This window comes from Heteronotia binoei, chromosome 18 (assembly GCF_032191835.1).
Source record: "Heteronotia binoei isolate CCM8104 ecotype False Entrance Well chromosome 18, APGP_CSIRO_Hbin_v1, whole genome shotgun sequence".
NCBI classification, from domain to species: Eukaryota; Metazoa; Chordata; class Lepidosauria; order Squamata; family Gekkonidae; genus Heteronotia; species Heteronotia binoei.
Genome location: NC_083240.1, coordinates 14,826,191 through 14,850,320, shown reverse-complemented (window position 1 = coordinate 14,850,320; position 24,130 = coordinate 14,826,191). Strand labels below are relative to the sequence as shown.

Below are 24,130 nucleotides of genomic sequence, written 5' to 3'. Positions count from 1 at the left end.
CCTCTGACTCCCTTTAGCCCTGCCTCACTGACTCCAGAAAAGTGTGCAGGCAAGGTGTGTGGCTCCTTCATGTGACTGTAGGTCCACAAAGAAGGGAAGCAGAGTAGAAAAAGGTGAGGCATAGTGGTGCTTTATATGAGTTGGGGCATCACTGGACATCTTGGAACCGAAGACAGAACCGATCTTTGAATATGTGTGAACAAGAGTTCTTTCCCTTCACTGTGGAGAAAGCACTGTTTGCTTCTACATCCAATATCTTCTGTTTTTCAATTAAAGCACTAGATTTTTAAAAGAATCTTTTTTTAAAAAAGAGTCTTAACTGAACCCAAATGATAAACGATTGGAACTTTCATTTCATTTATGATAAGGTCTTTTTATCCCACTACATGTACCTCCCTGCCCCAACTTTTACAAGCAAAGATCAAACCACGTCAACAAAACTGAACACGCTGATGGAAAACATAGGAGGAGGCTGGGAAGAGAGGTTTCAAGCAGAGCCAGACCATACCTGGTCATCTATGGGACATGCTGCAAGGTTTTGTTCTTCACTGGAGCAGGCCATTCGGATGTACTTCAACCAGTTACTGTTTCCATTTCCAGTCTGACTGGCATCCACGCAGAATTTTTCGGTGCCCAGGTCTTCACCAATCTGCAACAGAAGGCAAGAGGATTGTTCAAAAAGAATGGAATAAGCATGATCAAAATACAAGTTAATTGCTTTCTGAGGACTATTTTAAGCCCAATAAGGATTAAAGAGAAAGAAAGAGATGTCCGGCAGGCATCCTGACCATTATGTGGTCAGTTCAAAGGATTGTGTTGGGAGAACAGCATAACAAACACTTCTGGGCCTTTACAAAGAACTATTTGCATACTGAAAAACAGATACCCAAACAACCCTATCTGGAAGTTGCCCAGCAAAACTTAAAATACGCAAAGAAATAATAAAATATTTTATTTATTTATTTATTTATTTATTTGGTTCACTTATATTCCGCCCTTTCCCAGACGGGCTCAGGGCGGATCACATACAGATAAAAACCAGTCACATATAATAAAATCAATAAATACAATTTAAAACAACAGCATTACATCAACATTAAATAGCAGAGGCGGGCGGCACATAGTGCAACTTTAGGTGTAATCATTCAGTGGCCTGAATATAAAGGTTCAGATGATAGATCACTTTATAGTTGCTGACTTCAGGTTGTGAAATTCCAGGAGATCTGGGGGCAGGGCCTTGGGAGGGCGGGGCTTGTGGGATATAATGCCATAGACTGAGTCTACTCTCCAAAGCAGCCATTTCCTCCAGGGGAACTGATCTCTGGAACTCTCCTGTAATTCTAGGAACTCTCCAAGCCCCACCTGGAGGCTGGCCAATCTATTTATTTCCAACTTTGTCTTTGGGTCTAGCTCACTCTTGAGTCCTTGAGACAAAACAGTGACTAGTTACACATTGAAACACAGAATGCCCCTTGTTGAATCACACAGTTTCTAACCAGCTGTATGTTTGCCAGAAAACATACTTCTGGAAAACCCTGTCAGACACAATGCAATCCATAAGTCTAACAAAGCAGTAGACAAGTGCACTTTTAAGACCAACTAAGTTTTGCTCAGAATGTAAGCTTTCGTATGCTTTTAAGCAGACTTCATCAGACATCAGAAGTCTGCTTAAGAGCATACGAAAGCTTACATTTTGAATAAAACTTAGTTGGTCTTAAAGGTGCACTTGTCTACTGCGTTGTTCTATTGCTTCCGACCAACACGGCTGCCTACTGGGATCTATCTACATAAGTCTAACAGTTGAACCAGAAAAGATACTTCAACTTTTAAACCAAACTACAGCTTATGTATTTATTTTATTTATTGATGAGCTCTATATCCCACCCATCTGGCCAAGGCAGCCTCAGCGCAGGTAACAACATAAAAACATGTACATTGAGCTATTGAAATCCTAAAAGCATCAAACCAATGAATCACAATAAATCACAGTTGTCAGGCAAGTTGGTAACAACCTAGTCCCCGGTAAAGGAAGATAGCTAGAGAGTTCAAATAAGGCAAACCTACAATGAATGGGAGCTTGGGGGGTTAATGAGGAAGACTCCACCCTTAATTTTTGTTGTTGTTGAATTTTCAATATAATTTTTTTTTTTAAAAAACTTAATCGTTCTTCCAAGGAAGACTGCCAAGGATTTGAAGAGGAGAAAAGTAGTTCAAGAGTAATCAAATGCTGCAATTCTCAGAAATGCTTAAAGATGCACGTATATGTGTGTGGCCATGTGTGTGGAGGGGAGAGAAAGAGAATGCAGTGACCTTTTAAGATTTTTTTTTTTCAGAATTATTCTCAAAGCCAGAGATTTGCACCTTCTACTTTCTTCTCACAGGAAAGGTGACACCTCTGCAAGAATACCAGCAGGCAGGTATTTAACATTTTCACACCCAAACTCTCACAGATGCAAGTGTCTCTCAGAAGTGCTGGGTGATTTCCTGGTGTGATTACTGTAATGCACACGATATCTTTGAATATGATTTGGAAACTGCAGAGGAGTTCAAACGATGGTTCATTTGTTATTTAATTATTTTGTGGGATGTTTAGCCCTCCCTCCCTAGTGCAGCAGGTTCAGGGTGGGTTAAAACATTCTTAAAACATACAAATGTTTAAAAATGCAATACAATTCATCAAACAGTTACATCACAATATTAATATAGAAACCCTTAAGAGGTGCCAGCTAAACAATGTACTGAATTAGAAGAGATTACACATTCTGTGTAGCTGCAGACTGAAACAGAATAAGGCAAGCGGGTGGGTGAGGAAGCCCTATAGGACTATAGACGATGAAGAAGAAGAGTTGGATTTATACCCCGCCCTTCACTCGGTGTCTCAGAGCAGTTTACAGTCTCCTTCCCTTCCTCTCTCCACAACAGACACCCTGTGAGGTAAGTCGGGCTGAGAGAGGTCTTTTGGGAACTGCTCTTGAGGGAACAGCTCTAAGAGACTGGCCCAAGATTACACCAGCAGCTGCATGTGGAGGAGTGGGGAATCAATCCAGATTCTCCCAGATTAGTGTATGCGCTCTTAACCATTACACCAAACTGGCTCTCTACTAGGCAGAGCTGAGCAGAACTGAGCAGAGCAGGGGGGGCATTGTAGATAGGTTGTCACCACCTTGACCATATCCAGCTATCAACTGGGAATAGCAGCAGCAAGAGAGAGCACAGGGGTCATTTTGTAGAAAAAGAGAAGCCAGAGCTCATTAGCACAACTCATTTGCATAGGCCACACACCCCTGACATCACCAGAAGGTGTACTAAATTATATCAGCTCAGCATCTACCTTAAAATGCTTGTGGGATTATAACTGTCATAATAAAACCTCACTCCCATCATACTTTTTAAATTATTTTCTCTGATGTGGCCACAGTGGCATGAGGAAGATTTCCATCTGTCTGCTTTATATGTTTTGGTTATTTTCCCATTTTTTTAGGGGGGGGGGGGAAATATTAGAATGTTTGTCAAACCTTAGAGTTCAGCAAAGTTCTCACAGGGGGGGGGGGGGCGGGGTTGAACAATGGAGCCCAGAAACAAGTGAGCTTCTGTGGGCTCCTGCCCAAAATGAGGCCTGAGAGAGCATATTGCAACAATACCAAAAGAAACCTGTCTTGGAGGAAATCACTGTCTTCTCCTGGGCTCAATGCAGTTTCAGGTTATCATTCAGTGGTCTATACAGGCACATCTGAAATACAACACAAAGAAGAAGAAGAAGAAGACTGCAGATTTATACCCCGCCCTTCTCTCTGAATCAGACTCAGACCCGCTTACAATCTTCTATATCTTCTCCCCCCACAACAGACACCCTGTGAAGTAAGTGGGGCTGAGAGGGCTCTCACAGCAGCTGCCCTTTCAAGGACAACTCCTGCAATAGCTATGGCTAACCCAAGGCCATCAGCTGTAAGTGGAGGAGTGGGGGAATCAAACCCAGTTCTCCCAGAGAAGAGTCCGCACACTCATCCACTACACTAAACTGGCTCTTAGAGAGATGCCTGTGCTTTGGATGGGGGTACATCCTGCCCAATAAAGCCAGTTGCAGTTAAGAAGGTGCTTGCAGTGTACAACGATTGGGATTGGTGCTGAGAAAATGCCATTTCCATGTTTGCGGTTGTACTGCTAGTGTGCAGGAAAATGGGAAAGATGGGAAAGATTCTCAACAACAGAGGAGCAGATTGCATATGCCCCTACTGAGGTCTTTGGTACATTTAAACGTCACTGTGTAGACTGCACTATGAAGTCCCTAGTTTGCTGGGAATGAAAACCACTGCTGCAAGAACAGCTTCTAAGCCTGATAGCCTTTGTAAAAGACTAACTGAACAGGTATATATTACAAAGTCATTTTCCACTTCAGAAATTTAGTGTGTCCCCCAGCACTTTCCCCTGCTTTTGTTCCTAATTTCCCCTCACATGGCAAGTCTCTTGCTCTCCAGTGTAGCTTCCCTACTCACCAAAAAAGACATCTGCCATAGGCTACCTTTTCTCATCTCCTGTTTCATCCAATATGAAAAGCAGATTTCTCCAGGATCAGTTGCAGCCAATTTTTGTTCTGCCCTGTTACAGATTTTGGATTCTGGGGTGAACAATTACAATTTTAAGATACTCACACGATCTAAATGGAGGATGTCACGTGCTGCAAAAGAATCTGAATTTTCTTTCTATCTATTACATCTAATTCTGTATATCTCTCAGTTCCTGAGGAGCTGAAACTGGCTCGTCACAGAGCCACCAAGCACAGGGTTCACTTCCAGCATTCCAACTTGCACTTTTGGTCTGTTCCACCAAGTGACATTCAGGAGGATCTGAGCCTAAAGAGTTATTTCATAATTCATTAACATTAGAAGTGCTGAATTAGCGAAAGCAAAAGTTAATGGGTGGGGGGGAATTTTCTAGTTTGAATTTACAAATCCTTTTTTTTTTTTTTTGCACATCGTTTGAGGTTTCCTGCTTCTCTAATTTGGGAGCTCTCTCTGGTGAGTAGTTCAGTTCGATTGCCAGGAGAATCTGTCATCAGTTTAGCTAATGGATTCTCTGGGTGCATGAAAAAATGTACCAGCCGTAAGCATCGATGCCCAAGCGCCCGGTTACTACAACACCACTTTGTAGATGCATTAAACTTCCTCTCCCCAAGAAGATTGCCTTTGACAGCTTGGCTGATGCGCTAATTTTGTTTGGCAACTGTGAGAAGGACCTTTTTTCCTTTAAAGTCGCATTAATGCATGCGCTGCTTTAGAACAATATGTTTGTTGCTCTAGAGAGTCAGGAAACTGGCGGTTTTTCTCCCCTCCCTTAAATGCCACAATTCATATTTTCAGAAATATTTTTTGTTTGGGTAATCTTGGCACTGTCAAAACTTTGTCTTAGAACTCAGAAATGGAGATTTTTGCAAGCAATGGAAAGGAAGAGAACTGTAGTTGTGCAGTTGGGAAGCTGGGTAGAGAAGAAGAAGAAGACGACTGCAGATTTATACCCCACCTTTCTCTCTGAATCAGAGGCTTACAATCTCCTATATCGTCTCCCCCCACAACAGACACCCTGTGAGGTGGGTGGGGCTGAGAGGGCTCTCACAGCAGCTGCCCTTTCAAGGACAACCTCTGCCAGAGCTGTGGCTGACCCAAGGCTATTCCAGCAGCTGTAAGTGGAGGAGTGGGGAATCAAACCTAGTTCTCTCAGATAAGAGTCTGCACACTTAACTACTACACCAAACTGGCTCAGCTTCTTTTGGGAAGCTGGGTAGAGCACAGGATCTTCGGCAACCAAGGTTCTATGCTATGCTTTGCTAGTGGGTCCCTGCATTCTTTTTTCTCTTGCCACTGTCACCTGTGCTCAGTTTTGCTGCCTACCTCATTCCCCCCCACCTCCCCTGCACGTCATTTTGATCACTTTGATTTCATTCCTATCCATTCCTTGCACTGGCTTCTTTTATCCTTCTGAGTTCAGTTAATGTGCAATTTGCTGCCACAGATACAGGGCACTGGCTTAGACAGAGGGTTAGCCAAACTCATGTCCACCAGGGACCACGGCAGGTATACTGGACTTCTGTCTTCAGAGGTAATACACCTGTGGCTACTAGGTGTGTGTGTGGGGGGGGGGAGTGGCAAACAGTGCAGATCATTGCTGCACTCCTTGTTCTGCTGGTGCATTTCCAAGAAGCATCTGCCTAATTATTCTTGGAAACAGGGTGCATAATTCAACTGAACCTTGATCTGATCCTTAGGAGTTCTTTTTTTAAAAAAAATCTTAATTAATGTTTTCTTGTTTTAATCTCCATTATCTTGTTGCTTCCTGCCCAACTCTTCTTCTTTCTGGTCTTCCTTACTAGCTACCAGTCTCCTTTTCTGAACCCAATATTTCTGCATCTACCGTCTGCTTGCATGGATTTTCCTTAGAAAACCCTTCTCAAGAGCATGCCTTCCCTTTCTTCTTCACATACATCTTAAAGTAACATCTCTTTGCTTAGACTTTTAATGTATATAGGTTTCCATGAGTCTTAGGCACAATGATCATAGCCACAGTTCTTTCAGAGCTGTTTTCTCAAGAGCAGTTCTCTCAGGGCTCTCTCAGCCCCACCTAACTCACAGGGTGTCTATTGGGGGGAGAGGAAGGGAAGGAGACTCTGAGTGAAGAGCGAGATATAAATCTAACTCTTCTTCTCCTCCTCCCATAATAAAAGACTGTGGGGAGTGTCACTCAATGAAACTGGCCGGCAGACAAAGGCAGTACTTCTTCACACAATGTGTAATTAATTTCTGAGATATGCTGACACAAGATGTAATTAACACAGCAACAGTGCACAACCTGATTAAACAGCAGATAAGCTTTATTTAGGAATTAATATACATGATAGGGAAGAGGAGAGACAGAGACAGGTTTCCTAACTACATCTCTAGTAGCACTTTCGAGAATAAGGAGGAAATTGCTCTGAGAGTAGCAGTCTGGAGACAAACAGGGAATAACTTAACAGAACAGAAGGTGCTGCTGAACTTACTAGCCTACTTGTCTTTTTGCTGCCCCCTGCAGGATCTTTTCCTCTTCTTCTTTGTATACCAGAATTGCCTTTTCCAAGAAGATGTAGCCACAACCACTAGCTTGGGTGACTTTTAATAGAAGGATTAAGACAAATTCACGGAGAAGAGGCCTTCCAATTACTATGAGACATGATGGCTAAATGGAGCCTCCATGTTCCAGTGCAGTCTACCTCTGAGTACTGAAGGCAGCAACAGGGGGAGGCTTTAGTTAGCCTTAGCACCCCGTGTGTTTGCCACTGTGGGAAACAGGATGCTCAGCTCAATGGACCTTTGTTCTGCTCCTTGACATCCACAAAAGCAGTCCTCGTGCCTGGGCTTTTACAGCCTTGCATCAGCAAACATCGCTGCACTGAGGTAGGGCAGACCTGCTCCTCTGAAACATCATGTAGGCCTTCCTCTTACACTTGGTTATCATAAAGCTGCAGGAGGTCTGTGTTAAAGGACTGTAGCAAACCACGGAGGTGACCACACTTTTACATGTTTGAAATGGGTGGTGGCGGTGGCGGTGGTTGTGTTTCGAAATCTGCCAGGGAAGAGGGGGGATAGCACACCTTCCCTGAGATGCTATTAGCTGTCTGTGTACTGAAGCCTGGGCTTGGGCTTGGGCAGAAAGCTGTGCTGAGAACCCAAATAAAAGAAAAAGAAGGTGCCACAGCTGTGGAATGAAGTGTTGCCCTTGTGACCTTTTCTTTTCTTTCTTTTTGGGTCTCTTCACCCTTTCCCCACGCTCTGGTGTTTGCATAAGGTGATACCCTTTTTGATTTTCACGCCTTCACCTGTGGCTTTTGAAAGGAGGTGTGAACAAGGTAAACTCTGTGTACATCTACACCGCAAGCACACTCATGTTTATACCACAGTGCTGTGAATATCTATTTATACCCAGTGCTCAAGGGCCGGACTGTATCTTGCTGTAATCCTTATACCTATAAAGTAGGTTGATTGATGGGTGCTCAAACCACCCATTGGTTTCACTCGTGTTTCACTGGCCAGTCAGGGGCCAGGGTTCAACTGTCCATCAGGCAGCTCTTCTGTTTGAGAGCACCATCAACCTGTTTGCTGGGCAGGGCTACCAGCTCTGGGTTAGGAAATACCTGGAGATTTTGGGGGTGGAGCCTGAGGAGGGCGGGGTTTGGGGCATAATGCCATACAATCCAACTTTCAAAGGGGCCATTTTCACCAGAGGAACTGATCTGTCACCGAGAGGTCAGCTGTAGTCCCAGGAGATTTCCAGCCACCACCTGGAGGTTGACAACCCTATTTGTTGGGCTACTTCCCACTCATTCAAGCAGTGCCATGCTTTCAGCTGCATTTCACAGGTGCGTGTTCTCACACAGTAGTCACCCTATCCCTAGTCCTATCACCAGAAAAGAGGGGGTGTGTGGCTTTTTATAGGAAAAGCCCAGCAGGAACTCATTTGCATATTAGGCCACTCCCCCTGACACCACCATAATTTCACGCAGGGCTTATTTGTAGGGGGGAAACCAAGCAGGAACTCATTTGCATATTAGCCCCCCCGACACACCATCATTTCACACAGGACTTGTTTGTAGAAAAAAACAAACAGGAACTCATTTGCATATTAGGCCACACCGCCTGATGCCAAGTGTTCCTGCAATCAGTCAATTGGCTATTTATAGAGAAACACATACACAAAATCTTATCATTTGGAGTTCATCTAAGTCTGCATCACTGATGTTAATAGCTGCCAATCAGGATGAACGGAATTCCCTTCCGTGGGGGAGGGGGAGCACTGAGCAATTTGTGTGGGATTTAAACAACCCTTCTGTTTCTGCTGAGCCATGCTCTCCTGCCTCTGATGTCTTTAAATAACATGACCCAACAGTGACTCTAGGAGAGATGGAGCAGGTACCAAAGAAAGCTGGCCATCATAAGCAAATGAAACTGAGCAACCATGGCTACTGTGCAAACAATACCTACTGCACGACTGCAAAGTATTATGGCATGCTGCTTGACTCAGATGGTGGTGAACTGTGAGGAGATTGCCTGTGATTGTGGTGATACTTTCACCCTGCCAAATATGTCTTATGCAAAGTTGTCAAGATCCCCAGTTATGACCCCCATACTGAAAATCAGTTCAGTGTAGTGATGAGAGGCTAGGATTGGAGAGACCCAGGATCAAATCCCCAATCTGCCATGGAAACTGATGGTGTGGCCTTGGGCCAGTCACAGTCTCTCAGCCTCACCTACCCCCAGGCCTAGGGTTGCCAGCCTCCAGGTGGGGCCTGGAGATTTCCTGCTTTTACAACTGATCTCCAGCTGGCAGGGATCAGCTCCCCTGAAAAAAATGGCTGCTTTGAAGGGTGGATTCTAGGGCATTATACCATACTGAAGCCCCTCCCCTCTCCAAATCCCACCCTCTCCTGACTCTACCCCCAAGGTCTCCAGGTATTTCCCAACACAGACCTGGCAACCCTACCCCAGCCTGTGGGGAGGATAAATGGAGAAGAGGTGAATGATGTAAGCCATTTTTGCGTCTTCACTGGGGAGGAAGGCAAGGTATAAATGAAGTAAATAAAAATAAATATTGCAGATAGGAGGCTGCCTAAGGAATAAGTGAATCAGGAGGTGTTTTTATGTCAGCTCAGACCTGTATAGGAACTCTGAGAAATGGCTGTGGCAAGAGAAGCTGGACTTTTGGACTCTACATTCTAGATTATGGGAGCCTTCACAACAGACCTCTGCGGAAACCTAGAAAGGTTTGGTAGTTGCTCAGAGGAGGTGAGGGCCCTGCGGGACCTTGCCCAGTTCCGCAGGGCCTGTAAGACAACCCTCTTCCGGCTGGCCTATGACTAGCTGGTACAAGAAATCCAGGTGTAGTTATATTAGAGGTTGCTGTCCCTAATGTTTTAAATGGTTTAAATGTCTTATAATTTTAAATATTTTATAATTTTAAATGTATTAATTAATTTTAACTGTTTTATGTTTAAATGTTATTATGTGGAATTCTATGCTGTGAGCCGCCCTGAGCCACTTGTTGGGAAGGGCGGGATATAAATAAATAAATAATAATAATAATAATAATAATAATAATAATAATAATAATAATAATAATAATAATAATATTTTTTTGTAAAACTATACCCAAATGGTATATGCAAAATAGATACCCATGAGGGAAGACTCAAGAAACAAAACTGGAATCTTCCATAGCATTCAAAGGCAGGCAAAAATACCTCTACCCTAAAAAAACCAAGAACAACACTTGCCCGTGAGCAGGGCTGTAGCCACAGGGGGGCCTGTGGGGGCACTGACCCCTGACTTCCAGAAGCCCCCCCCCCCCAACTTCTGGGGGCACTCCAAGGCACAGACTGCTTTTTTCTTTTTTGCCATGGCTGAGCTGGCGAAGTGTCATCAGTGGCAGCCGGAGTCAGGAGAGCTGAGTAGGGCACAGTGCACTGCAGTAGCAAAAGCAACAGGCGGAGAAAAGGGAGGTGGAGGAGGAGGAAGCCACGTGGAATGGGCCGGGAAGAGGGGATGGATGGAGCTGCTGGCTGCAAAATGCCAGGAAGGGGGAGAGGGAAGTGGAAGGAAACCCCCCTGCTTGCACACAAGGTGCAGTCCCTTCTTGACTCCAAAGTTTTAGGGTTGATTGCTTCAACTTGGGCACATTCAGAGCCTCCAGCTTTTGCCTCTACTCCAGAAAGCTTCGGAGAAGTGGCAAGCCCCACAGTGGATGGGCAAGGATGCCCCCTGACTTTAAAAAAAAGCCCCCTGACTATTAAAATCCTGGCTACAGCCCTGCCCACGAGTAAGCCTTGTTGAATGCAATGGAACTTTCTTCTGGGTAGACCCACTTGGGGCTGCTCTTGTACTCGCCCACAACCCACCGGAAAGCATCAGGGCTTGAATCAGTTCTGGAAAAAACTTCTGCTGCTTCGCCTGAAAATTGTGTTTCCAGACCGAAATCCGAAGGGGCCCGTATCCCCTTCCATCCCTAAATGTTCCTTGGCAGCCTTGCCTCTTCTTTGATAGCCTCAAGTATCGGATGTAGGCCAGCAAGGCCCGTGTCACTTAAAATTAAGTGGCCAGAGGATAAGCAAACTGGAAAGGCCTCCACAAGCAGCCCGGCGAGGCCAGGAAAAGCAAATGCCTGTTTCAGGCTGACTTCCTTTGCTGTAGGATAGCTCGTTTCTCAGTTCTAGCAATTCTCCGCTCACTTCATACAAAGTCCTCTTTGTCAGCGGACAATATTCTTAAGAAGAACTTTGCCGCAGAATCTGACCGTGCAATAGGATGTCAGAGTTACGTTCTAATAAATAAATCAAACACACTTAAGACTTGAAGTAAAAGATCCTTCATTAGACACCCCAATCACTTTTCCCCCCTATGCCAAGCTAAGTTTTTATTGGATCAGATCCAGCGATCCTACGGTAGTGTAACGGGTCTCCCCCCTCCCTTTCTGGACAAAAGGCCCTTTCTTGTCTTCAAGGGCTGACAGTTTATCCAAATATTCTGGGCTTACTACTAGGCCCTTTTTGAATTGATCCGCTCAATAAAAGGACACTTTGTATCTTTCCAAACCACACCATGGACCAGTGAAGGTTAGCAAAGGGAAAAGGAAACAAGTGTGAGCCACGTGATGATGTCAAGGAGGCAGAGCGGGCAGTGGCCTGAACGAACAAGGTGAACCCAAGGAATTCTGAGCATCGTACAGCACCCCATTTGGTTGCGATGCCAGGGTTACCAACCTCCAGGTGGGGTTGAGAGATCTCCCAAGAATTACAGCTGATCTCCAGACAACAGAAATCAGTTTCTCTAGATAAAATGGGTGCTTTGGAGGCTAGACTCTATGGCTAGGGTTCCCAAGTCCCCCACGGCCTCCGGTGACATGGGTACCATAGAGTTTTCTCTCCCAAATTGCTAGAGCATCCATAGTTTTCCTGGAAACGCCTAGAGTGGCTGGCATGCAGCATTGCTGGTGTGATGATGTCACTTCCAGGTGACGTCATTGTGCTGGCAACATTGGGGGAGAACCCCCACCCAGCCCGGGGGCTTGGCAGCCCTATATATGGCACTATGCCCTGCTGAGTTCTTGGCTCTCCCCAAACCCCTGCCCTCCCCAGGTTCCACCTCCAGCTGGCTGGTTGGGGGACTTACCAGTAGAAAGAGGAAGGCCTAGGTGATGTCACACAGGAAGTGATGTCACCATGCCAGCAACTTCCAGGCAAAAACTTTATGGTAGGAGCCATATTTACTGTAGAGTTTTTTCTAAAAAAACAGAGTTCTGTATGATGTTGCAGTGTGATGATGTCATTTCCTGTACAACGTTGCTCGCACATTCCTCTTTCTCCTGGTAAGTCTCCCCCCTTCCCCTGCTAGTTGCCAGGAGGGACCCAGCAACTCTAAATCACACAGCTTACTTATTTTTGTTGTATGGTGACAATGATGGAACTGAGGATATCTTGGAAGGGTCCCATTCCCCTTCTACCTCCTGTCATGCAAATCACCAACACAGGCAGAGACACTGGCTCATTCTCTTCTTTGTAGTAGGAAGGTAATCCTACATGATTCTGCCCACTTTCCAACTGTTCGCTCACCTACACAACAGCAACGATGATGGCTAGATGCAGGAGTAGCTGCCTCCATCCAGGAGGAGAGGCCAGGCAAGCAATGCCCTCTGCTGCTTCCTTGCCTGAAAACACTGCTGGATCAAACCCTGTGGAGGCCCCTAGGCAGTCAAAATTTCCAGGGCCCCCTAGCAAATTATCTCAGAGTTGGAACGCCCACCCCACTGCCAGCTGCCCTGTTTCAGCCTGCAGGCACCTTCTCCAAAGCCGCTTTGACAAAGCTGCAGGAAAGAGGCAGAGAGAGGCAAACTTGGCAACAATGCCAGTAGCAGCCACACCAGTAGGGTTGCCAAGTCCAATTCAAGAAATATCTGGGGACTTTGGGGGTGGAGCCAGGAGACTTTGAGGTGGAGCCAGGAGACATTAGGGGTGGAGCCAAGATCAAGGCTGTGACAAGCATAATTGAACTCCAAAGGGAGTTCTGGCCATCACATTTAAAAGGACGGCACACCTTTTCAATTCCTTCCTTCCATAGGAAATAATGAAGGATAGGGGCACCTCCTTTTGGGGCTCATAGAATTGGACCCCCTGGTCCAATCTTTTTGAAACTTGGGGGGTATTTTGGGGAGAGGCACTAGATGCTATACTGAAAATTTGGTGCCTCTACCCCAAAAAACAGCCCCCCCAGAGCCCCAGATACCCACAGATCAATTCTCCATGATTTTCTATGAGAATAAATCTCCATAGGGAATAACAGAGTTCCCAGCAGACATTTCCCTCCCCTCCCCCTGCTTTCTGATGACCCTGAAGCAGGGGGAGGGCCTCCAACCCGGGGGATCCCCTGCCCCCACCTGGGGATTGGCAACCCTACTCACCAGGCAAGCTGGGCAAAGAGTGGCTTGGTTGGTGGCTGCGTGTGCAGGCTGGGAGGGCTGCAAGCAGGGGGAGAACTGGGAGGGGGGAGGGAGTCAGCCCAGGACCCCTAAAGGTGTGGGGGCCCATAGGCCAGTGCCTACTTGGCCTAATTGTTAATCCGGCTCTGCCTGAAAGGTGTACTATTTTTGAATGTGGAAGCTTCCACATAGTAATAAAAAACAGCATAGCCTCCCTAATAGTAGAAACAGGGAAACCTTGATTTCAAGCCTTTGCTTTTTGCTTTAAAAAGGCTTCAGCAAAAATTAAAATCAGCAAACACAGAACAGCAATGAGGCTAGGCCATAAAAGACCAAGAGCTGTTAAAAAGCTATTACTACTAAACTCCATGAAATGCCCTCCTAAACAACCTAGTCTTACACAAACTTCTGAAGGACATGATACCCTCTCGACATTCTCAGGAAGGCAGTAGGGTTGATAACTCCGACTTGGAAAACTCCTGGAAATGGAATGACAGGGCCCAGGGATGGAAAAACACTCAGTGATGACATGGTGCCATAGAGTTGCCTAGCATTGTAAACCTCTAGGTGGTACCTGGAGATCTCCTGGAATGACAACTGATCTCCACATAACTAGGGCTGCCAGCACCCAGGTGGGAGAAGGGGATCCCCTGATTTTGAGGGATCCTGCGGGAATCCTGACCCCCAACAGCCACATGCGTGTGGGATGCCCCCAATGTGATGACACCATGTGGAGGTTACATCATCACATGGTGATCCTCTGGTAACCATAGAGTTTTACCCAAAATACCAGAGTGTCACATTACATTCCTGGCATGCTGACATCACTTCTGTATGACACCATCACCCTTGTTTCACTGAGATCTGTAGCCTAGAAATCAGTTGTAAATCTGGAAGAACTACAGACCTCACTGGGAGGTTGGTAGCCTAGATAGTTCTATAGCATGGGGAAGGGGGGCACTGCTGTAAAAGCCAAAGAGGGTGACTTCTGGACAGCATCATGGCAATGGCCCTAAATCCCAAAACCAGCCCTGGCATAAATGTAGGTCATCAAATAATGTGTTCTTTCACTCTTAGAGAGTTTTCCTTTCTCCTCTTTTTTTTGTTTTAAATAAATGAGCCCAATTCACAAAGTCAAAATGCACACGTCAGCAGATAAATACCCATAAATCTCCTTGCCTTTGCCTTATTAGACTGGTTGCTGGGTAACCGAAGCCAGGCTGGCCTCTCCTTCAGGATGTGCGTGGCCCATCAGGGTTGGTCAAAAACAAGATTGCGCACAAAGTTGGGAATGATCCCGGAATGTCATGTGGGACTGAATTCCACAGGTGCAGCCATAGGCATTAGTGAATGATTAGGCCTCATAAAATATATGAATGGTGTTTCTTTAAGAAGCTATAAAATTTTATGGAGGAAAAAATCCATGTGTAGGCTTTTGGTCTCTTCCATGGCTGGTCATTCAGAATTTCACTCATTTCTGTCAGGACCATGATAATTAAACCTGTGGCAAGGGTCTGGTTTCTATAAAATCCCCCATCTGGCCTTCTGAGATGAGGCGTATGTGATTGCCCAGGCAGCTAAGAAACATTCAGCCATTTACTGGCTTTTCATTTACTTCATATAGGGGTTTTTCAGGGGGGGATTTAAAGGGAGCATAATATCATTCATGGACAGAGTGGGATAAAAAAGACTCCGGGGGCAGCTGACCAGTTCATATTTTAACCTTTTTTTAAAATACAGTGGACTCTCATTAATTCATAGGATGATCACAAATTGGTAGAGAAAGACTAATGACAGAAGGATCATTCGAAAGAGTTTATTAAGAAGCGTTTGTGTGTGTGTGTGTGTGTGTGTGGAGGGGTGACTTGAGATTTTAGAAACTGTTACATTCCCCCTCGGGACATTTAAAGTAATAAAGACATTCCATATTTGTCTCCCTGAGAAGGTCAAGGGGATTATAAAGAACTCATAATAAAAGGTAAAGGTTGTTTTCCAATTAGGGGTGCTTCCAAAATTTTCAGCATCTGAATTTCTATCAGAATTTTGCATTTCTGGAATTGTCCTTGTTTCCAAAAATGGAACATTACATATCCTTTGCTGTGGTATAATTTTATTTCTAGATTTTTGTACACAGCACTGTGCATGTCCTGTTTTCTGTTTCGCAGTCCTAAAAACACGCTCCTGAGAACAAGCTGCACTGAATTAAATGGGACTTACTTCAAGTAGACTGACTCAGGATTGCTCACTTAATGTCCTTTCCCTTTCCTCTACATTGCTGAGGCAGCTTTGCACACCACTAGTGAAACATAGCAATAAAGCCTCCATTTATGGTTGTACAAAGATTCATAATCATTTTAAACAAGGGAGAAGGACAATCAATCCCTACTTTCAGCTGAGTTTGTTTTATGCTAAAGTGACTTCAGTAGCGGTTAGAGTGTGTGTGGGGGGTGCCTCCCCACACTCTAACCATTACACTATACAGGTTCCTTTTGGGTGGTCTGCTACTGCCTTCCTGAGGTTGTCAGGGCCAACTTAGAAAATATCTGTGAGTGGAGCCTGGAGACCTTCCCATTCCCTAGAATAAATACCAATATAGCAGTGCAGTTTCCCCAAGTACAATCTATGTTTCCCCAGCAGCCATACCTTCACTAAATGAAAGTGAACACACACACACACACACAAAGCAGCCAAAATAAACACAAACAGCTGCAAGTACACACTTTTTAAATCTCACTAGTGCAATTTACTCCTGGTAGTTGCTGAGTGTAACAATCTGCTGTATTTCAGCCAAGTTCTTCAGACTAACACAATAAAAAAGGGAACGGTTTAGAGAGTGGAGCTTTCCTCCATCCCATAATTAAGCTCTAGTTAACTCCATTTTACTATACACACCTCATCTGAAATGAATGCAAAACAAGCAGAGGAACTGTGCTAGCTTCTCTTCTCTCTCACATGCTTTACACACTCAGAGGAAAGAGCATGCTTGTCCTGCCCACGCAGTTTCCCTTCTGCTGAGATTTAAAGGCACACATGCACAGTCCAAAGCACAAGCAGTTTGCAAGGTTCTTTTAAGCCTGCCCAGATTTAAAGGCACATCATGGCTGTTGGGGCAGGGCTTCCCTCTGCTAGCCAGTTGGCTGGCGGTGGGGAGAAGCCTTCAAAACCAGGGAATCCTCTGTTGGGACCTGGGGGCTGGCAAGCCTAAGTCTTCCCAATGCTTGAGAACTGCAGATTTTCTTGCCTGTTCCCTCCCAGGTCTCGTTCCCTGACTCATAGTTCCTAAAGCCTCTCCCCTCTTCTCCTCCACAGCCCCTCTGGTCACTTTTCCTCCCATCCATCACTCTGGGTTCCTTCATCAACCGCAAATGCCATACAAGTATCATCCTCTCTCCATAATGTCTGTGAATGCATTTTTTTTTTGTTGCAACATCAGGCTGCTTTTGCTTTACCAACTGGTTGTGTGAATTCCTGGAGATTTGTGGGTGCAGCCTGAGAAGAGTAGGGCTTAGGGAGAGGAGGGATAATGCCATATAGTCAGGGCCGGATCTAGGGGGGAGCAGAGGGGTCACTTGCCCCGAGTGCCACCAGAGGGGGCTGCCAAATTGGGTATGGAGTCCATTCTATTCTATGGGCCCATAGGGTGGCATCATTTTTTAATTTTGCCCCCCCTCTACTGCACTACTGTGTTGTGATACCATCTTGTACTAAATCATCTGCTGTCATATTATCCTGTTGTATCATCTTGTTGCACCTTACTGAATGTTGAGATTGGTTTTACTATGATTTTATTGTGGTTTTATCTTAAACTGATGTACTCCGCTCTGAGCCCCAATGAGGGAATGGGCAGAATATAAATAAACTAAATAATTAATAATAATAATGATGTAGATCTGGTCCTGCATAGGGTGCACCTTCCAAAGCAGCCATTTCTTCAGGGGAACTGATCTCTGTATCTGGAGACTATTTGTAAATCTGGGAAATCTTCAGGCCCCACTGGAAGGCTGGCAAACCTACCTTCTGGAATTTTCTAACCCCACTTTTTTAACATTCTGCATCCCTCCTCACCTGTAAACCAGGTTCCCCTTCCCCAAGATTTGCAGAAACATAAACCTTGGGGTCCACTCATCAGTTTTTTAAAAATCTGAACAGGGGGTGTGCTATTAGGTACACTGTTTACTTATGGTCTTCTTTTAAAAAAATATATATTATTGGTACTTTACCCCAGTTTTTTAAAACGGAGGAAATTTTATATCTGTTTACAAGGAGCTTATTGGGGGGTGGGGAGACTGATAAAATAAAATCTCAGCCAAAAGAGTGGGTAGAACACAACATAAAAGTTGCAGAGGTGCACTCTGGGATTTCCCTAGAGCTTCTGAATGTAAGGTCAACTTCGATGGCTTGGGGGGGGGGGGGAATCCCACCCATACTGCCTACTGCTGACAACAGAACAAGACTGTACAACACAATGCTCGCTTCACTGTCCCACGCAACCACCTCCTATCATAAAAGCCTATCTGTCCCTCTGAATGGCACACTGTGTCACAAGACACTGTTGGAATTGTTGCAGCAGCGTCTTCACTGAGGGAAAAATGAGGGTATGGAAAATCCCAAGCGGACAGTACATTTTTTTTTTACCCTAATGGGAACATCAGCAGCACATCTGGTATCATTTGAGGACTTTCTGAAGATGCTTGACTTTGGAACATGCCGGAACACCTCAGGGGGTGGATGGAAGCCAGGAACTGAGGGGTTCTATACAGAAGCTAGAGAACAACAGCTCTGCTGCGATCAGACAGCAGTTGTGAAGAGGGGACAAGATGTGTCCACAGTGCATGAGCCATCTCTTCGTGCTCAATTTATGTCTTTGCGCAATGCTTAATTCCTGTATGGAATTCGCTGCCGTACGGTGTGGGGATGACCACAAACTTCAACCTGATTTATACATGTAGAAGAATAAGAGCCAAACAGCCTGTACCACATTTCCCACGGCGGGTTCTGGTTTTGAATACTCCTCCATGGGAGGGGAGAACCTCCTTGCTGGTGGAAAACAGCAAGGAAAGCAGCAGAAGAGAAAAGCAAGACAAAATAATCTTTCCGTGTTGTTTTTTTTCTTTTTCTTTTTGTTTGCCAGGAGCTTTCGTCATAAGAGATAGTGCTGTATTTCCCAAATGAACAGGAAAATGCTTCTATACAGCCCTATCTTTGTACTAAGGACCCCAGATCTGAGTGATTCTGGATGCCTCTCTTTCTATGGAGGCCCAGGTCACGGCAGCTGCCAGGTCTGCCTTCTACCATCTACAGAAGATCAGGCAGCTGCCAGGTCCGCCTTCTACCATCTACAGAAGATCAGGCAGCTAGCACCATATCTATCCCCCCAAGACCTGGCTACAGTGGTCCATGCAATGGTCACTTCCACGCTGGATTACTGTAACTCGCTCTATGCTGGCTTGCCCTTGAAGCTGATCCGGAAACTGCAGCAGGTGCAGAATGCAGCAGCTCGCCTGCTGACTGTATCACCTGTACGGGTGAGCATATGGCCGGCACTCCGCAGCCTGCACTGGCTGCCCATAGAATACCAGATCTGTTTCAAGGTGTTAGTATTAACTGAGGCTTAGATTAAATTGAGGATGAAGTCGAAAGGGTAGTACCAAAAGCGTCACAGGGGAAGGTTGGATCTGAGGAAGGCCGCAGGAAGAAAGGAGGCATCTCATGAAGATGCTCTGCCTATAGAGCAGCCAAAAGAGAAGAGGCAGAGAAGATGAAGAGTGTGGAAGACTATCAAGGGAAGAGACCAGTGCAAGCTGGAGAAGTGAATCTTTTGTGTGCAGAGGATTAAAAAGGAAACTACCTGCTGGCTGGCAACCAGCCGCTGCTTAAGATGTCACAGTATTGCCTGGACCACAGAGGAGATGCTAAACCACAACAAAGATAAAGCTCTTCGTGTTAAAACACGATTCTGACTATGTAATGAATATATAGTATCACAATGCAAAAAGAGTATCAACAATACACAACATATCAGTCATGCAAAAAGTTAAAACCTCATAAGTTCCACAATGCTTCTACTGTCCTTATGTGGCCCAAAGCCGCTATATTATATTCCAGCGCAATATTTGAGAACAAGGTCCAACAGAGAACCGGTCCACTTATCAAGCTGTTTCGGATCTCTAATCCTTCTTCTAGGGACCAATCTTGTATATTATGTGCAATTTTCTAGGTCCAGTAGTGCCAAAAATGATTCAATCATCAATCGTGTCAGTCCAGAATTCCTATCTTTCTCTAACTTTCACGCATAACAGCGGGAATGCCATAGTTAATACATTCCTTGTCAGCAAAACAGGCGTGGATGTGGATGAGTTTGTTCTCCTCTGCTCGCAGGTAGTTAAATCCAGAGGCGTCAACCTAAAGATTCCTGTCCTTTAGCACTGAGCCTGAGGGACCTGAACAATGGCTGGAGGGAATATCTGGCAGACAGAGGAGCAGAAGACCTGCTCTGTACTCAGAAGCCCTTCCTCATCTTCTCCTGTTGGTTTCTATCGCATTTTTTAAAGTGTAAGTTGTTCCATTCCCCCACTGGGACAAAGATATAATGGTAAAGAGTGAAGAGTGCAAGGCTGTTGTTGTTGTTGTTATGAACTTTCACAATCATCATATTCTTGCCTCCCAAAGTTTATAACCCACGTCACACCACACATGGGTTTTGCCACATTGTGCTGCTTAATAACAAAAGTTATCTCTGTAGCACAATGGATTAGCGGCACATTTCTTCAAGGCGGAGGCCAGAGTCCCACATGTGGTCCTCGTTATTACCCTTTCTCAGAGATGAAAGCAGACAGGCACATGATAAATTGGACTGTGCATTCAAACTGACAAAAATATTTTCATTGCTGCAGTTCTCAATGCAATTACGGCGCAGTCTCCTCGTTGCCCACTGAATTGCTAACATTTCTAATTGGACGTGCTTGTTCCGTTGACCTGGCAGCGGCGTTTCGTTGAAAACCAAGGTTCTAAGCTCCACAATGTTTGGCTCTGGCATCATAACCAGCCTGCCAAACGGCAGTTAATAAGCTTTACCTTTATTAATTTGTCAACATGCTCTCTAAGTAGTTATTCACGAGTGCAAAGAGAAATACAATCTGCAACCAAAAACGAAAACATGCAGAACAGCGTCTTGGAATGGGATGGGGGAGTGCAAACACTTTTGGCTCCTTATTCCATGGATATGATCAGGGCTCTGTAACATTTTACAATTCAAGAATCTAACTACTTAGACATTTGTTCAACAGATGAACAAAGAGCTGGTATAAGGAAGCCCATATGGATAACTGAAATTGTACCACTTCACATTACTGATAAGCGACATGCTGATTAATAATCCATAAAATTTCTGCAGCCCAAACACTGGTTGTTGTGAGTTCTTAATTAGGAAGTGATACATGTAAGGTCACACAATAAAAAAAATTATACACAGAAACACCCTATGTGATTCTTTTAGCTTACTGGCATAAATCTGTATTGAACTCAGGCTTGGATTTGGGTAACTGTTTCCCTCTCTCACTTCTCTGTAAAGTGATTTGAAGAAGTCCTTTAGTCCTATAAAAACCTTTGCCAGCCATTTCCATCACAAATTGGTTATTCTAGCATCTCACTTACTCCTCTGATAGACCTTAAAGATTTCTTTTGAAACTTAAAGGTTTCTTTTGACAAAGTGAGTTTTGCAGGGGTGGAATTCTAGCAGGAGCTCCTTTGCATATTAGGCCACACACCCGTGATGTAGCCAATCCTCCAAGAGCTTACAAAAAAGAGCCTTGTAAGCTCTTGCAGGATTGGCTAGAAAAGGGGTGTGTGGCCTAATATGCAAAGGAGTTCCTGCTAGAATTCCACCCCTGGAGCTTTGACTCTTGAAAACCCATAGCTTTTGATCTCTAAGGTGCTACTGGACTTGAATCTAGCAGGGTTTCCCCCCTAGGGGTTGCCTTACCTCTCTTCCCATAATTCAAGCCAGCAAGGGGAAGGGGCAGGCAGGCAGGCAGACGACACATCCTTCCAATGTGTCCCAAAACAACTGACCATAGCACTCTCAAGTTCCTGAAACAGCTAGTCTACAACTATCCCTTCATTAAAACTGTATGTCAGAAAGTTAATTGTGTTCAAGGAGCAATGTCTTGTTGGTAATGGCCCCCTGAAAGAGCTGTATTTGGCCAGATCACTTGCATCTTTTAGAAAACTGGCAGAAAACATCCTCATTCTTCCAGGCTCTTGAGATGGATAGTGTGTAGTTGCTCATCCCTTCAGCTGAAAAATCCCTGCTTTGGTTTCCCCTATATTTGAATGTGCAATTCATTGTTTCATGCCAATTTCTGTATCCTTGCACGAAAGTTTTTTCTTCTCAAATGGACACAGACTTTGATGCTATTGGTGCATCGATAAATCTTCATGATATATTAGATGCATAAATGATATACACCGCACAGCTAAATACTACATAAATGGTTCATAATACCCTCACAATATGCAGTACACAATACAAATGAATCTATACAACCAACAGTGGAAGGTAGAGAGCTGACAAGGAATATAATAGGAAATGAAATAGGGAATATTCATTCATACCTAGGTTTTAAGAAGGAAGCTTCTGTCTGCTGCTTTATGATTTTTCACTGATCATCTATTTTGGGGTTTGTTTTGCTAATTTTTATCCCAGCCTTCCTTAAGGAGCTTGGGATACTCTGTTCCACAACCTTCTGTTTTATCCTTATGACCAGGCCTCAGATTCAGTGAGAGCTCACAGGAGCACAGCTCCTGCACCTTTCTGAGAGTTCCACCTCCTTGCCCACTGAAGAGTATGTGCAGCTGCATAAACCCCACCACCTATTTTTCTACAAAATGACCTCTGCTTACGACAACCTTGCGAGGGAAGGCATTAGGTTGAGAATGTGTGACTAGCCCAAGGACACCCAGCAAACTTCCATGAAAGAACAGGGATTTGAACGTGAGTCCCTTAAATCCTAGTCTGAAACTCGCAGCTACTACATCACACTGGCTCTGTTATTTTTAATGGGATTTCTTTAGTGATTATGGTTTGCAGTCCTCAGTAATATTGTATGTTGTTTTGGAAATGATGGTTGAAAGGCCAGCTATACTTTGGGGGTAACAGATAAAGGCATTTCTGTGAGAAATTGAGAGGAGTGGGGCAAACTGGGGGACCGCAGTGTTGCAAGGGAAAATTCTTAAACAAAGGCTCTGCAATCCTGGGGACAGGGGGCGGGAGGGAATAGAAACTGGGTGAGTTTATGAGAATCAATATTGATGACAGGTGTAGCAGGAGCTGAAATTCAAACTCAGAAGTTACTGCAAATAAAGATTTGTTACACATGGTTTTAATATGACCTAACACTCCAATACCAGCTAGAGTATCACGTCTTTTTTTATTGTAAGCGGGACAAAGCTAATAATATAGTTATGGAAACATGTTACACTAAAGCAGATACATACGGGGGCCGGGGGGGAGAAGCGCCCTCCACGAGGCAGACGCTGGTCTCAGAGGAGGGGAACGGCTGGACTAATAAAGCCTACAAATAACAGGACTGGCTCCAGGGCTTGCAGGAACCCCCAAGGCAAGAAAGTTGACTCTCTACTATGGCATCTCAACTCCTCGGTTTGGGCTCTCAGTGTGCGGGGTGTTTTTTGCCTGGTCCCCACAAACAAGAACATCTCTTATGTCATTTCAAGCAGGGAGGGACTGGTAAAGACCCCATCCTCTCTGCTGCTGCCTGGAGTGGGGTATGCAAGGACTCATGAGGAGGGACAGTGGGGAGGGACTGTAGCACTGGGACATAGAGACAAACCAGCTTTCTTAAGTGACAGCCGGTTTGTTGTAGTAGTTAGGAGTGCAGACTCTAATCTGGGAGATCCAGGTTTGATCCCCCACTCCCCCATGTGCAACTGCTGTTGTGACCTTGAGTCAGTCACAAGTTCTCTTACAGATGTTCTCTCAAGAGCAGTTCTCTCAGAGCTCCCTCAGCCCCACCTGCTTCACAGGGTGTCTGCTGTGGGGAGGGGAAAGGAAAGGAAATTGTAAGCCACTCTGAGACTCCGAGTGAAGGGTGGAGTATAAATCTAATCATCTCCTCCTCCTCTTCTTCTTCTCAAAACCTGTATGCAAATTAAGACATCTTTGGAAAGGAGGGATGGAGTAAAGATAAACCTACCCTTTCTGTTTCTTTCTGTGTTTGTATCTTCTTGGGAAGGACAATAAAGTGCTTGATAAAAAGCAAGTTTTGGGAGGATAGCCATGTCGGTCTGCAATAGAACATTCAGTTTTTAGTCTAATAGCACCTTAAAAACCAATGATACTCGGGGCATTGGTTTTTGAGAGTCAAAGCTCTGGTGGAGGAAGGAAGGAAGGGAAATCGATATCTTCATGGTCTCTGAGGTGCTAAGGGACTTGAATAGAGCTCTCGATACAAAGCAAGCATCTTTTTGCCAGTTCAAGCAACATTCCTGCTTTCCATTTGTGTTCTGTACAGAGATTTTGCCGGCAGATCCTTCAATGTCATTTTATTTATGAAAACTGTTTCTGGTCTTCCATCCACTGTTTCACCCAAGGGTGAGCTTTCTAAGCTTGCTCTGAAGCTCA

The 24,130-nt window shown here is 44.8% G+C and overlaps 1 protein-coding gene across 2 annotated transcripts in view; it reads right to left on the bottom strand.

The window, feature by feature from the left end:
* Nucleotides 1-24,130, bottom strand: part of PRDM16 (PR/SET domain 16) — a 608,720-nt gene that overhangs the window by 83,214 nt on the left and 501,376 nt on the right. For both annotated transcript variants that reach the window (XM_060259378.1, XM_060259379.1), the window contains exon 4: nt 509-649. In XM_060259378.1, coding sequence (XP_060115361.1) covers nt 509-649 — 141 coding nt within the window. The remainder of the gene's footprint in view (nt 1-508; nt 650-24,130) is intronic.